Source organism: Populus euphratica, unplaced genomic scaffold (assembly GCF_000495115.2).
Source record: "Populus euphratica unplaced genomic scaffold, PopEup_1.0 scaffold85.1, whole genome shotgun sequence".
In the NCBI taxonomy this organism is placed as follows: Eukaryota; Viridiplantae; Streptophyta; class Magnoliopsida; order Malpighiales; family Salicaceae; genus Populus; species Populus euphratica.
In genome coordinates this window covers 309,622-323,639 of record NW_011499898.1, presented here as the reverse complement: position 1 = coordinate 323,639, position 14,018 = coordinate 309,622, and the positions used below count along the sequence as shown (strand labels likewise).

Sequence of the window (14,018 nt, the reverse complement as noted above, 5' to 3'; positions counted from 1 at the left end):
CCCCCCCCCCCCCGAATGTAGTTATCTCTATAGCTTATAAAAATCCTGAGCAATGGGTGTCTTGACCTGGTTGTAGTTTGCAACCTCTGTCTAGCACATGGCAGCATCACTTTGTTCCGTGTTTTGGGTTTGGTACTCCTTCAATCCTGTAATAAGTGGCCACTGTATTTTTTATTTTTTTAGTTAGAAGAAGGTAAAATTAAATAAATTGTAATTTTATGTTGTTGAAGATTGAAATGAATATTTCTACCTAATTAGAGATATGTTGCCTCAATAACATTGGGTGTTTATAAATGGATATTTCTCTTGTAGTTGGACTGAATTCAACAATGTTGATGTAATGGTTTCTTGAAGGAAACCTGGGGGTGGGGGTTGGGAGGTTACTGGGGTCTCAAAAATTAATTTGTTTGGATAAAAATAATACTATGTATGGATCTGCATTTCTTAAGAGGGGCTGTGGTCATATACGTTGTCTATTTTGGTTAAGGCTTGATGGTGTTTGGTAGTCTATACATCTTTGTTAAGGTAATAGTAGCAAAAGTGTTTACGGAAATCAAAATACTTGTCAAGTTTGATTCTGGACGAGGCTAAGCATTTCTCTGTTCAGTTGTGTGTTTTCAACTCACCAAATAAGTATGATGGGTGTTTTCATTTCTAGACAAGTATCGCGGTCACCTCATAGCAAGCATTCTCAGCGCAGGCATTCTCCCTACTCTTCTATTGAGACCACAAGGTATGTGTCCAAGCAATTCAAGATTAAGATTGTGTTACTGTTTCTGAGACATGCCCAACCATTTGCTGCAAAGGTGAAAGCATCTAGTTTCTGGTATTTGAATTGCAATATTACCTGGTTCAGTAGCTGTGCTAATTTCTTGCAGGAGAAGGAGATCAAGATCCCAATCACCTGTCAGGCGACATAAATGATCTTAGCGAAGGATTCCATGGGATGATTCAGGCTCTGAAATGCAAGGCAATTCTCTTTGAAGGTTTGGGAAGATCTAATGAGTCTTATCTGAATTCAGGATCTGGCTTAAATTCCTTAGCAGTCAGGGATTTATGTTTCTGATACGTCAGTCCGGCATGCTTAGGGAGTTTAACTGGTAATGGCTTTGATGGGGTGCTCAATGAAGGTCCTGCTTGTTCTAAAATTGTTTCGTGTTATATTCCGATAGCATGCTGCGGGAAATTTTGTTGTGCAACATTTAAGTTTTAGTGCTTTTATCACTGAACATGAAGATAACCTCTCTGCATTTCATGTATGTTCGATCCAGGAATTTTTCAGCTTAGATAATAGTTTAATTACAAACAACTTTGAGTGAAGCAATTCTCACGGTGTAATGAGTGAGAGAGTTGGGGAAATCTGATGGTACAACTTTGAAATGACCCGTAGCTCTTCGAATCAGTGGGGAAGATTAAGTTGATGTATTTTTTTTAATTAAACTTAATTACGTGATCATCTATTTTTTTGAGTTTTAGTTTAGAACATATTATTGAAAAAAATATTAATTTTTTTTTTGTTTAGAACATGGTATTGAAAAAAAACACATGTTATTAAATTGTAAAGAGTTTATAGGCCTGTTGTCGGACTTGGTGAGTTTAATGTTTCTTTTTTCTTTGTTTTTAATTTATTTTTTTAATTATATCTTTTGATATTTAACTGATTAAGAATTGAATTTTATAATTTATTTTATTTTATTTTTTATAAAATTATTATAGTATTTAAAAAAGTCTTGATATTATTTTGATGTTTGGTTTTGTAATCATTTATTTTTGTTATTGTATAGTTAAATAAAAAATAGGTAAAAAAAAACAAGTTATTAATTTCTTTGTTATCCAGTTTGCGAGTTTGATGTATTGATTATGGTTATTTGATTTATGGGTTTAAGAGATTTACCTATTAAACTTGATATGTTTTTAATACAATTTTTGTTCTTTTAATTTTTTTTCATTTTTTTTTTAATATTAGATTGGTTAGGAAATGAAATTAATGATTTTTTTTTTGTAGGGTTATTAATATCTTAATAATGTCTTTTCAGGGTTGATGTTTTTATCAAAAAATAAAATAAAGATAATTTACAAAAATAACAATGCTACACGGAAAAGTCTATGACCTAGTCTGTAGTTTGTTGAATGATTGAAGTTGATCTAATTTGTTATTGTCATCTTAAAGTCTTTTTAAAAACTATAGTTTATTTTCATGAGTCATTAAAGTTATTTTTAGATCTATTAAAATTAAAAAACTCATTTTGGATAAGTTTTTATGTGGTTTAATTTAAAATAAAGTTGATAAATTTTAAAATTGAATTGTTTAATTAGATTTAATGATACTATCCAAAAAATTTGACTTTTAATATTGTTTTAAGTTTAAAATAATAATAATCTGACCTATAGCAGAGTGCGAATAATTAAGGTATGAATATTTAAATTTTTTTATTAATTTGATAGGTAACTAGTATTTAAAAATATATTTTCATTGAGGTTTTATATTATTGTATTATACCTAAAGTATCATTAAATTCTCTAACTTAAACATGTTTTATAATAATAAATATTCATTTTAAATTTTGACATATCTCACAATTCAAAAGATTGATTGATATGTTTAACTATTAAATTGAGAAGATAAATAGAGGGTTAAGTTTAGAAAATAGATATTGATTCAATTCAATTTAGAACACCATTCGGTTATTAGATCATAAATGAAGTTGTAAACCTTAAATTTAGGTTTGATTTATCTTGATGGAAAGATAAAACATAGGTATAAAACATTTATGAAGAGTTTAAGATTTAAAACTGTCGTTTTCAAGTTCAAATATTAGCAACAAAAGAGAAATCTAAATTTATCTTACAGCTTAGATATTATTAGGTGTTCAGCTCATATCTCGAATTTTAAAAATTCAAATGAACTTTTTTTTTATTGGAAAGCAGAGACAAATACCTAAAACTTTCATGAAAACTATTTATTTAAATGTTGATGTTAACAGTGACATTTTATTTTACTATCAAGTCAATAGCTAGCTACTAAGTCAAGAGTTGACTACCAACTCAATAATTAGTAATCAACCCAATAGCTCTGAATTTTAGCGTATAAAAAAAGTATTTGCCATGTATTTAGTTTTATTTTCAAATCAAGATTTTGCTTTTAGTTTCTTTCTTTGTATTTTTTTAATGTTTAAGTTTTATTTTATTTTATATTCTCATTAATTTCTTATTTATGTTTATTATTTATTTTACTATACTTAGTTAATTTATATCATAATTATGTTCTTATCTTATTTATTTATATTTTTCATCTCCATTATATTTAGCTAAATTTATTTTTTTACGGTGGAAAGGTTACATTAATGGTGCTAGAATAAATATAGTATAAACTCAACATGGATTTTAATATTTATATTCAAGAAAATTTGTTATTGGCATTGTCATAACCCAATTTTTGAATAAATAATAAAACAATAAATTGATAAAAATATATTTGAGAATAGGGTTAACACAACATAAAATTTAAAGTTTGAGGAAGGAATTATTAAATTTGATAGTCAATTGGTCAATAATTGAAGAATTAATAAGTTGGAGAATTTAATTAAAAATTTAGATTAGTTTAATTAATAAAATCAGGTGTTTAATTAAAAAATTGATAAGTTTGAGGACTTAGTTAGGTTTTGATTTAATTAGTTAAAGAAATCAAGGGTATGATTAAAGAAATACCAGAGTTGTGGGTTGATTAGAAGCAAAATTTCAGGAGATTTATAGAATTCGTGATACGGGTTGAATATTAAATAGTATCTGGACTATTAAACAGATTCAGATTTTTTTTTTGTTGATATAATTTGAACTTTAAAACGACAGCTTTGAATCTTGAACTCTTAATGAATGTTTTAAGCCTATATCTTAACTTTGCATTAAGATAAATCAAATCTATATTCAAGGTCTACAACTCCAGTTATGATTTAATAACCAAATAGTATTCTAGTTTGAATTGAATCAGTATCTCTTCTCTAAGATTTATTCTCTATTTGTCTTCTTAATTTCAATGGCTAAACACTTTAATCAATCATTTAAATTAAGGATCAAACATTTTTTGTATCAGGAATTGTATAACACAAATCTAGATTAACTATTTAACAAGTAAGGTATTAAAAATTAGTAAGATAACAATTATAAAGCATGTCAATAGCAAACGTTCTTGAATATAACATTAAAATCCATGTTGAGTTTATACTATACTTATTCTAACACATTATTAGTGTAAACTTTTCACCTTGATAAAATAAATTTAGTCCATGTTGAGTTTATACTATATTTATTTTAACACATTATTAATGTAACCTTTTCACCTTGATAAAATAAACTTAATTAAATATAATAAAGATGAGAAACATAAATATATAATATTAGAAAATAGTTATGATATAAGTTAATTAAGTATAGTAAAAGAAATGATAAACATAAACAAGTGAGAATATAACATGAAATAAAACTTGAACATTATAAAAATACAGAGAAAGAAAGCAAGAGCAAGATCTTGATATGAAAAACAAGGTGTCTAAATATATGATAAATACCTTTTTCTGTAGGCTAAAATTCAGAACTATTGATTTGATGACTAATTATTAAGTTGGTGACGAACTTTTGACTTGGTAGCTAACTATTAACCTGTTGACTAGACAAAATAGTATTGCTAACATTAGAATTTGAATAGATGATTTTCATGAAAGTTGTAAGAATTTGTCTAAGATTTCCAACAAAAAAAGAAAGAGCTCATTTGTACTTTTAGAACTTGAGATATGAGTTGAACACCAAATAATATCTCAGTTACTAAACATATTCAGACTTCTCTTTTATTGTTAAGATTTGAATTTAAAAATAGTAGTTTTAAATCTTAGACTCTGTATAAATGTTTTATGCATATATCTTAACTTTTCATCAAGATAAACCAGACATAAATACAAGGTTTACATCTCTAATTATGACTTTATAATCAAATGGTGTTTCAGTTTGAATTGAAGTAGTATATTTTATCTAAGTTTATCCCTCTTTTTATCTTCTCAATTTTAATAATTAAACACCTCAATCAATCTTTTGAATTGTGAGATATGTCTAATTTTAAATGAACATTTACCATAAATTAAAAATATCTTATATTATCAGACCTGTTATTATAAAATATGCTTAAGTTAGGGAATTTAATTATATTTTAAGTGTAATATGATGATATAAAACCTTGATGAAAATGTGCTTTTAAATATTGTTCAATAGGATATTTATTAAATACGAAACTCAATTTATATTTAATTCAAAATATAAATATTAATGTAACACAAAATACATTCTTCTCAAAGTTAACTTTAAATTATTTATAATTTTGACATTTAATACAAACACATATTAACACGTTCTATTTTCTTAAAAAAAAAACTTTTGAAACTATTTAACACGTTCTATTTTCTTAAAAAAAAAAAAACTTTTGAAACTACATTATTTTAAATTATTTTTTTAAGTTTAAAGTGATGTTTTTTTATAAAAAAACCTATTTTTTCCGCTAAGTTACCCTAAATTCTGTAAAACCAGTTTAAAATTAATGAGTTTTGAGTAAAATTATAATTAAAAACTTTTAAATTTTTTTTAAAATTTTTTTTTTTGGTATGTTTGACAAGTAGAGTGTTAGACCATTTTGATTTTGTACTTAATATTTTTTTTGTTAAGTAACGAATAATTTTTATTTTGTAAAATATAATTGAAAAATATATCTTATTTATTTTTAAATTTTTTTTTATTAAAACAAGGATTGGAAACCATTAATCAAGTAATTTTTAGCTTAAGATACTCTAATTTCATTAAGCTAATCTAGATCCCAAGTACATGAATCGTTGAGTAAATCCATGTTGGATGGATCATTGAATTAATCCATGAATTAATCTATTATCAACCCTGTCCTAGGATCCACATGATGAGGGATCTAAGTCATTTGAAAACCAAAAACCAAAACAAACGAATAATTGCATCTTTTGTTTTTAAAAGTTGAAAACAGTAGGAAATAACAATAATAATAAATTATACCACAATTTGTTTATGTAATTATTCTCCGGGATTTTAATAGGAGAAAGAAATGAAATGGTTTGGTTTGGTAATTTTTTTTTTGATTAACGTGGGTGTCCGGGCCAGCTTACGCGCACCACGACTAATCCCACGGCCCACTGGACATCCTGCAAGCCTCAGTGAACAGGTTAGGCACCGCGGGGGCGACAGGCGTACCACACAGCAAGGAGCTAGCAGAACCAGGAAGGACACCACTCGCCAGCCCCACTCCCACTGGGACTCGAACCGAGGTTCGAAAAAAGGCGAGCAGCGCTTTACGCCACTTGGCTACAAGCTGCTTGGTGGTTTGGTAATTTTCAAAGCATGGTTGGTTGCCGTGGATGGAAGGAACATGGAAGGAGGCTGAATATCCCCCAGTGTAAAGTTTTGAATATTGAAAAAGTAATGGAAGGTGACGTGTGGGTGTGTCACCACGCTTAACCTCACATGTCTTCTCATGCGCTTCCCCGTCTTGGTGGTGGCGCTGTCAAAGGCCATTGTGGGTTCGGTTTGTTTGGTTCTCTTCCATTCCTTTCTTTCTTTCTTCCCTCCTCCCTTCTCAGTTAAAGTTTCACTCTCTTTCCGGTTAAAACCCGCTATCTCTTTTCAAAACACGGAAGAAGAAGTAGAGCAATATCAGCAATGAAGGTTTTTCATTTCATCTCTCTACTTTAATCCTCAGCAACACCATCTCTCTCTTTCTACGTGCTCTGAAACTTGATATGTTTTTGAATAACAGGGAATGCAGATGGGACTGTGGTGGGTCTGGCTATATGGGTTCTTGTTGATTGGTCTTTCCTTGTATGCCACACAGAGGCTACCTTCTTTTAAGCTGACAAGACCCCAGAATTTCAACCACAAAGGTTTAAGCCCTCCGACAATTACTATATTTTCAGCGCCTACTGACCCTTTTGCAGCTTCAGCTGACTCCAAGCAGAGTCTTGCTATTCGATCATGGCTTGCTTTGTCCCCTCAAATCGTTGTCGTTTTGTTTACTCGACACCCTTCTTTTGCCTCAGCTTTTGGTTCCCGGGTTTTGGTTGACTCCACTATTGATTTCACGTAAGCATTTATTTCGCTTTTTGATTTGATTATTTTCTCGTCTCTGCAAAGCTATGCTTTAGATGGCTCTGCTCTGGATTGGTTAATGGCTATCTTAGGTCGGTCAACAAGTCTGTCATCTTGTTTCTTGCCCAATTTTAATACGAGGAATATGCCATTCCATTAGTCTTATTCTCTTCTTATTCGAGTGTTTTCTAGGTTTCTTGGTACCCCATTCTTTCATTCCATGCTAGAGAAATCACGGTTATTCACAACAGACATAGCTGTTTTTGTTGATCCACAAACAGTTCTTCTGCCTGACCTCATATCCACCTTAAATTATGCTTACAAACTTGACCGTGACTGGCTTCTTGTGGCTTCGTTACGAAATGTTTCGTACTTCCCGTTCCACTTGGATGATGCTGGGGAACATTGGCTCAGAGACGATGGACAAAGGGTACGACGCCAGGAGGTATGAAGGATTCCTACCCCAGACTGAAAGTTGACCGCCTATTTGGGACTACAACATTGACACCATTCTTGATTCCAACAGTTGCAGGAGATACTTGGTCATCATTGGGAGTGGAATCATTGTGAGGACAGAATGCTTATGGCATGGAACAACAGAAATCTACCTTTACATAATGGAGTGCTTCCTCCTTTCTTGTATGGCAAGGGGATTCACAACCGCTGGATAGTCAATGAAGCTGTGTCATCTGAATTGAGGCTTGTCTTTGATGCGAGTTCGACAATCTCATGTCTCTCTCTTAATTATCCTGAGCATTGGTCTGAACTGTCAGTCAGAGGATCCAGAGTTTTAGAGATTGAAAACAGAAGCTGGGAGGAAGGTGGCAATTCCCATCTGGGTGCACTATATGGCTCAATGTTTTTCCGAGAAATTAATTATTCTGGCCTAGTAAATCTTTTGAATTGTGAGGGGCAATATCTTTTTGCTGACATAGCTGAAGACAGCGTTTATCCATCTGTGTGCCAGACAGGAAGTGCATGGACTAGAAGGGTTTTGAGATCCTGTACCCAGAGGAAAAGGATGGTTTCTGCAGAAATTGTTAAATCACAAAACAGAACATCAAATTGTTCCATGAAAGACAAGTTAAAGTCATCGGAATCATTACATTTTCCATTTTCTTTAGAGTCACTCCTTTCAATAACTGCAGACGAGAACAAAACACTCGTGCTTGCTGTTGCTGGATATAGTTACAAGGACATGCTAATGAGTTGGGTGTGCAGATTACACCAACTCCAGGTCACAAATTTCATCATTTGTGCTCTTGATCAGGAAACATATCAATTCTCTGTCTTACAGGTACTGCTTTATTGCTTTCTGTTTCTCTTGAGTTTTAGTTTCTTGTTCCAATTCAATTAAAATGGGGGTCACTTTCCCTGCTGTGCAATTACAGGCACGTGGACAGGGGCATGCTCATAAAGAGATTATTTGTGATTCTGTTAGACAAATTTTGGGCTACTGGCAGTATATTGGTTTAGAGAAGGGATGTAATAGTTACATTTGCTCTTTTTCTCCTTTGTCAGAAATTGACATTTTAGGATGAACTTGAACATCTGGGGAATGGACTTTGCTTGGACCGTTCTGTATTTATGGTTTTGAGTGCCCAGAGGAATTCTAAGGTTTATTATGGCCTGGGTGCAATTCTTATTGTTTAGTTGCACCAAATGGTTTAGGCCAGTAAATTTTTACATTTGTATTCTGTCATGCTTTCGGAAGATTGCCCCGAAAGTTCTATCTGGATTTTAGTTGGGGATTTCCCTCCCCCCAAGCTGTTGTCTATTTGTGTGTGTTAATTGAAATTTTCTATTTTTTGTTAGGGCCTCCCTGTTTTCCATGATCCATCAGCGCCGAGAAACATAAGCTTTAACGATTGCCACTTTGGAACAGCATGCTTTCTGAGAGTCACCAAAGTGAAGTCCAGAATGGTTTGGAAGATACTGAAACTTGGGTACAACGTACTTCTAAGTGATGTCGATGTTTATTGGTTTGGGAATCCGTTGCCGTTGCTTTATTCTTTTGGTCCTGGTGTTCTTGTGGCACAGTCCGATGAGTACAATTACACAGGTGAACTATCTCAAAAAATTATCACTTAAATAACTAATTTCTTCACATTGGCTTAGTGCACACTGGTTCAAGGGGATCAGAGGGAAACTAGTATATCTAGAATATCTAGTTGAAATCTGGTGCAAATGACTTTATTGACTTTTTTCGAACGACCCTTTCTTATGTTTTGTAAAAGTACAAATTAGAGGGGCAAAAAAAAAAAAAGAAAAGTACAAATTAGAGGGGCAAAAGGGAGTTTAGATTACTGTTACTCTTGGGGACTGATACTGATCAGTTTTTGATGACTATTATAACCTTGTTTATCTCTATTATAGTCTTAGAAGTTCAATTGTAACCTATTTGTTCTGCTGTTCTATCTGTAGGACCTGTAAACTTACCCAGGCGCTTGAACTCTGGTTTTTACTTTGCTCGTTCTGACGCTTCATCTGTAGCTGCTATGGAGAAGGTGGTAAAGCATGCAGCAAGATCAAACCTGTCTGAACAGCCAAGCTTCTACGACACATTGTGTGGTGAAGGGGGATCCTACCGAATCAGTGATAACAGATGCGTGGAACCCGAAACAAATCTAACCGTTCATTTCTTGGATAGAAACCTCTTCCCTAATGGTGCATACTTAAACATATGGCAGAAGAAAAATGTGAAAAAAGCCTGTATGAAAAAGGGCTGTCTTATTCTTCATAACAATTGGATTAGTGGGAGAGTGAAGAAGTTGGAACGACAGGTTGTATCAGGTTTATGGGAGTATGATATTAGCAGAAGGATGTGCTTGCAGAGATAGTGCAGTTTCAAATTGATGCCATATTTTTTATTACTAGTTATTCTTGGGTTGGTGTTTCTTATCCGCTGTCCTATGCTAACTTTGATTTTCACGTGGAAGAAAGGAACGAAACTAATTCCCTTCCCCTATGCCAAAGAATCTCTTGATACCCTTGGTTTCATCATTGCCTTTCTATGGACAAAACACTAGTTAGATATGGCCGGCCATGAAAGCCTTGACAATACATAATAATATGGAAATAGCGCACATTGGAACAATATTCCCCACGTTCTTGTCATTATAGTGAGATGAAATATTGGGATCTTACAGCTTTTGATTGCCGGCTATGCTGAAGGGCTGTGTTCATTTGTTAGGCCTGAGTGGAAGTAAACAGAGAGAGTCCAGAAGGAAAAGAGAACCGGAAGGAGCTCCTCTATCAGCGGGCTTATCCATACAGTCGAGAGATTTTTCAGTCAGGATAGTTCATCCTGGTGGAAGAGAGGAGCTGTATCAATATGCCCTTCCTGCATCCCACTTAATGGAAAAATATCCTGGAATGTGCGTTGCTCGTCCTGGAGTTTTCAAAAATCCCCAGGAGTCTCTGTTATGGCCAGATGAAAATTTATTGCCAGGTCACAGATATCTTTTAATTCCATCCACTACTGCTCGGAAATTGACTCTTAAACACATGGGAAGGGTAAAAGTGAAAGGATTTGCTGAAAGTAAAGATGAGATAATTGATGCGAATATCACTTGGGATGAGAGCGAAGACATTTCCGAGGAATCTGTAGGTTCTGCGAAAGAATTCTATGCTTCCAAGGATAGGCGGCCAAGATACAAAGTGAAGAGGACTGTCAAAGCAAAGAAGCCTTTTGTACCCCCACTTCCTCAGGCAAGATCTTACCGTGTATCAGTGTGGGAACCCAGCTTGACTTCTGTACAAGAAGTTTCTCCATGACTTGGTTATCAACCAGATGTCTTGTACAACATGTATTCTGGTATGTGGACCGGTCCTTCTAAGCAGTTCTTTTTCCTCCCTTTCCGTTAGAGTTTTGAAGCATTTATCATTGTTTGTTGGTTTTGTGACATGTCTGCTACAGAAACTTTACCACGATAACCGAGTTTGTATAGAAATATTATTATTCCACTCATGAGCTGGAGGATCCTTCTTCTGTTTGTACTGGAACTGTTTCTTCCATTTTCTAAAACTTGCAGAATGTTCAATATTTACCTTGGTTGAATCAAGCATCAAGAACTTTGTATTCTGGCTGCGAGTATAACCATTAATTTTGTGATTTGTTTCAAGAGAGAATCCTGCTATGCTTCCTGGACCTTGATTCGCATGCTGATGTAAAATAATCTTTCATAGTGTTCTTAGAATTGCAGCCGTGCACCAGTCATGCCTAAACTTCTCTTAAAAGGTAATATCAAAGATGAGGTTGAGTTGGATTAACACGATCCGGGTGCTCGACCCACTGGGTGGTACAGAGAACTGGCATCAGTGTCTCTGGGTTCTCGTGTCAATATATCATTAAAAAAAAAAATCATTTTGTTTTCCCAGTTCCATAAGAAATTGCGACTGATGCTAAAAGGAAATCACAGCTCAAAAAGACGGCTTAATAACACGAATTCTTTTAAGAGATGAATGATTTTGATTAATCACATACATCAAGCTTTTTCATTTTGATCTTGTAAATTTATACTCACAATATGTAAGACAACAGCTTGGTCAAGATCCATGTGTAGAAAACTGCAAAGATAGCACCTGCTGGAATTGTCACAGCCCATGAAACCACAATCTCTCTCACGGTTTCCGCTCTAACGCTGTTCAGCCCCCTTGCAAAACCTACCCCCATTACTGCTCCCACCAAAGTATGGGTTGCAGAGATGGGCAGTCCCAGCTTCGATGCAACTAGAACCACAGAAGCCGCAGCAAACTCAGCCGCAAATCCTCTAGTTGGCGTAAGTTCGGTTATCTTCTTCCCAATTGTTGCTATCACTCTGTATCCCCACATCATTAGCCCTGCAACTATACCAAATCCTCCCCATGCTAGAACATCTAATGGAATTACAATATCTGTTCCACTGGCACCCCCATGCAGAATAGATAATGCAGCAGCCAAAGGACCTATTGCATTGGAAACATCATTTCCGCCGTGTGCAAATGACATGAAGCAGGCTGAGAGGATCTGCATGTATCCGAAAACTCCATAAACTATTTCCAACTGGGTACCCTTTGGTCCTGCGAAATCAGAGAGAAGCCCAATATTTTTACTGTGTATAGCGTTCTCTTTTGGCTCGGGTTGTGTCGAACTAGCTTTCACCAGGAGATGGCCAAGCTTTTTTCGGATAATTCTGTCAACTAGGATAGCACCAGCAGCACCACAGGCTAAAGCCAGTGCTAGAGCCAAAGGAAAGATCTCGCTTAGAGGAAAGGCTGCGAAAGAGATTCCAGTTACACCCAAAAAGACAGCAAATGGTGCGGCTGCAGCCGCAGCTTGTCCTGGATTTGGAGCGCTGTACACAAACTACAAAAGTTAAAGACGGTTAGAATTTTGGAATCGCCAATGATGAGGATGCTAAGATTTTCAGAAAAAAAGTTCTCGTTTGGTTGAACGCAACATATCTTTTGTATAGCATATTACAGTCAAGGCATACAATATTTGATATAAGTACCTAGCTTCACTGGTTCAAATCAGCCAAGTGTAAGAACATACCCTGCGGATGAATTTGTACACGAGAAATGACACCATTGCTCCCATTAATGGTGAGATCACCCACGATGAAGCCACCCTTGCCAGAGAACTCCAGAAGACAGCACCACGTCCCCCATAGACAAGACCAAACCCAACCATTGATCCTATTATACAGTGAGTGGTAGAGACAGGCCAACCATAATATGATGCAACCTGGACAAGTCAATAGATGACAAACTCACTAAATATATTAGAGAATAAGAAGATTCAGTTTCAGGCTGCAAAATTAACAGAAATCTAAAATTGATGTTTCAAGCAACTTGCGCTGTAAGGCAAATTTTGCTATTTTAATAGGTTGCTGTCTAACTAGATATGGTATGAGGAGTGCCAATACATACAGTTTCTTCAAGAAATTTTATGCTCTTACCAGATTATAGCTATCTGGTTGATAATCTTGGAAACCAGTATTGTTTCACCTAGTAAAACAGGATAACGCATTTGAAAGATCTTGAAAGTCACCAACAGCTACAAAATGTGGCATTTGAAGATTTTTTTGATATTAGCAGTATGAGAATGTAATTCCTATGCATGAAAGGGAGCTGCAATTCTGAATTTGATTGTTCTAGAGCATAAAAGGAAGTCAGCAAAGTTATAAACATAAGATCTCAACATTGTTTTGTTAGATTAAACAGACTGCCAAGAATTTTTGCCCCATCCTAGTCCTCTAGCTGTTTTATGAAAGAGCCTGCAAAGCCTTGTCAAAGCATCGCTTAATACTCATCATTATATCCTCATACGGAACGGTGATAGAAACCATTTCCCTGTTAGTCCCTTTTTTGTCTCAAATAGGTTGAGTAATTTCATGGTTCACAAGTCATAAGGTATCCGATTTCGGAGATACAGAGACTTTCTGGTGTTTCCTGCATCCCATGTGGATGCGGTAACACACTATGGAGTTCTATGAATCAAGAAGTTTTGCACGACAACCATCCCCATATTCTTATGGAATTGATTGGTCGCACAGCCATTAGTTGTTGTCACCGCTTCGGTTTGTTAGTCGAATCAAAATTCTAGCATCGACATCACAAGTATATATACTTATGTGTTTAGTTCATTTCTGTTATCAGAAAGGACCGGATATGTTATGGCACGGCTACGAAGGCTAGAGACACCAGTTGAATTAAGTTTTTATCAGCATATTTTTATCAAAAAATATCAGATAAATAAAAATTTATAGGTATAAATTTTCTAGAATACAATCACGCTTTAATACGGTTATGATTGGAAGTGACAATGTGTGCTTTCAACACACCCAACCATGGTTGTTAAAAATGCGTTTTAACTCGTAAAATCGTTC

The 14,018-nt window shown here is 34.4% G+C and overlaps 4 protein-coding genes across 12 annotated transcripts in view; 3 read left to right on the top strand and 1 right to left on the bottom strand.

The window, feature by feature from the left end:
- The window catches only part of LOC105132335 (transcription elongation regulator 1-like), a 6,901-nt gene extending 5,518 nt beyond the window's left edge, over window positions 1-1,383 (top strand). For 3 of the 4 annotated variants that reach the window (XM_011035777.1, XM_011035776.1, XM_011035775.1), the window contains exon 12: window positions 659-1,383. In XM_011035777.1, the coding sequence (XP_011034079.1) occupies window positions 659-920 (262 nt within the window). In that variant the 3' untranslated portion in view covers window positions 921-1,383. The remainder of the gene's footprint in view (window positions 1-658) is intronic. The other variant, XM_011035779.1, reaches the window with a different exon arrangement.
- A 5,010-nt stretch (window positions 1,384-6,393) lies between these two features.
- On the top strand, window positions 6,394-10,004 carry LOC105132336 (uncharacterized). Of its 2 annotated transcripts, none has more exons than XM_011035780.1 (6): window positions 6,394-6,595; window positions 6,818-7,140; window positions 7,339-7,591; window positions 7,673-8,443; window positions 8,962-9,208; window positions 9,571-10,004. In XM_011035780.1, exons 1-6 carry the CDS (start codon window positions 6,536-6,538, stop codon window positions 9,984-9,986), a joined length of 2,070 nt encoding a protein of 689 aa, XP_011034082.1. In that variant the 5' UTR covers window positions 6,394-6,535; the 3' UTR covers window positions 9,987-10,004. The 2 variants fall into 2 exon arrangements, with proteins under 2 accessions (XP_011034082.1, XP_011034083.1); XM_011035781.1 differs by having other exon boundaries at window positions 6,394-6,726.
- Window positions 10,005-10,292: 288 nt separating this feature from the next.
- Window positions 10,293-11,342, top strand: LOC105132337 (uncharacterized). Of its 4 annotated transcripts, none has more exons than XM_011035785.1 (2): window positions 10,293-10,815; window positions 10,864-11,342. In XM_011035785.1, exons 1-2 carry the CDS (start codon window positions 10,312-10,314, stop codon window positions 10,921-10,923), a joined length of 564 nt encoding a protein of 187 aa, XP_011034087.1. In that variant the 5' UTR covers window positions 10,293-10,311; the 3' UTR covers window positions 10,924-11,342. The 4 variants fall into 4 exon arrangements, with proteins under 4 accessions (XP_011034087.1, XP_011034086.1, XP_011034084.1 ...); XM_011035784.1 differs by having other exon boundaries at window positions 10,293-10,963; window positions 11,181-11,342; XM_011035782.1 differs by having other exon boundaries at window positions 10,293-10,963; window positions 11,066-11,274.
- Window positions 11,343-11,568: 226 nt separating this feature from the next.
- Window positions 11,569-13,915, bottom strand: LOC105132339 (inorganic phosphate transporter 2-1, chloroplastic-like). Of its 2 annotated transcripts, XM_011035788.1 has the most exons (3): window positions 13,089-13,915; window positions 12,683-12,874; window positions 11,569-12,493 (listed from the first exon to the last, which is right to left on the bottom strand). In XM_011035788.1, exons 2-3 carry the CDS (start codon window positions 12,818-12,820, stop codon window positions 11,669-11,671), a joined length of 963 nt encoding a protein of 320 aa, XP_011034090.1. In that variant the 5' UTR covers window positions 12,821-12,874; window positions 13,089-13,915; the 3' UTR covers window positions 11,569-11,668. The 2 variants fall into 2 exon arrangements, with proteins under 2 accessions (XP_011034090.1, XP_011034088.1); XM_011035786.1 differs by having other exon boundaries at window positions 12,683-13,915.
- Between the last annotated feature and the right edge of the window lie 103 nt (window positions 13,916-14,018).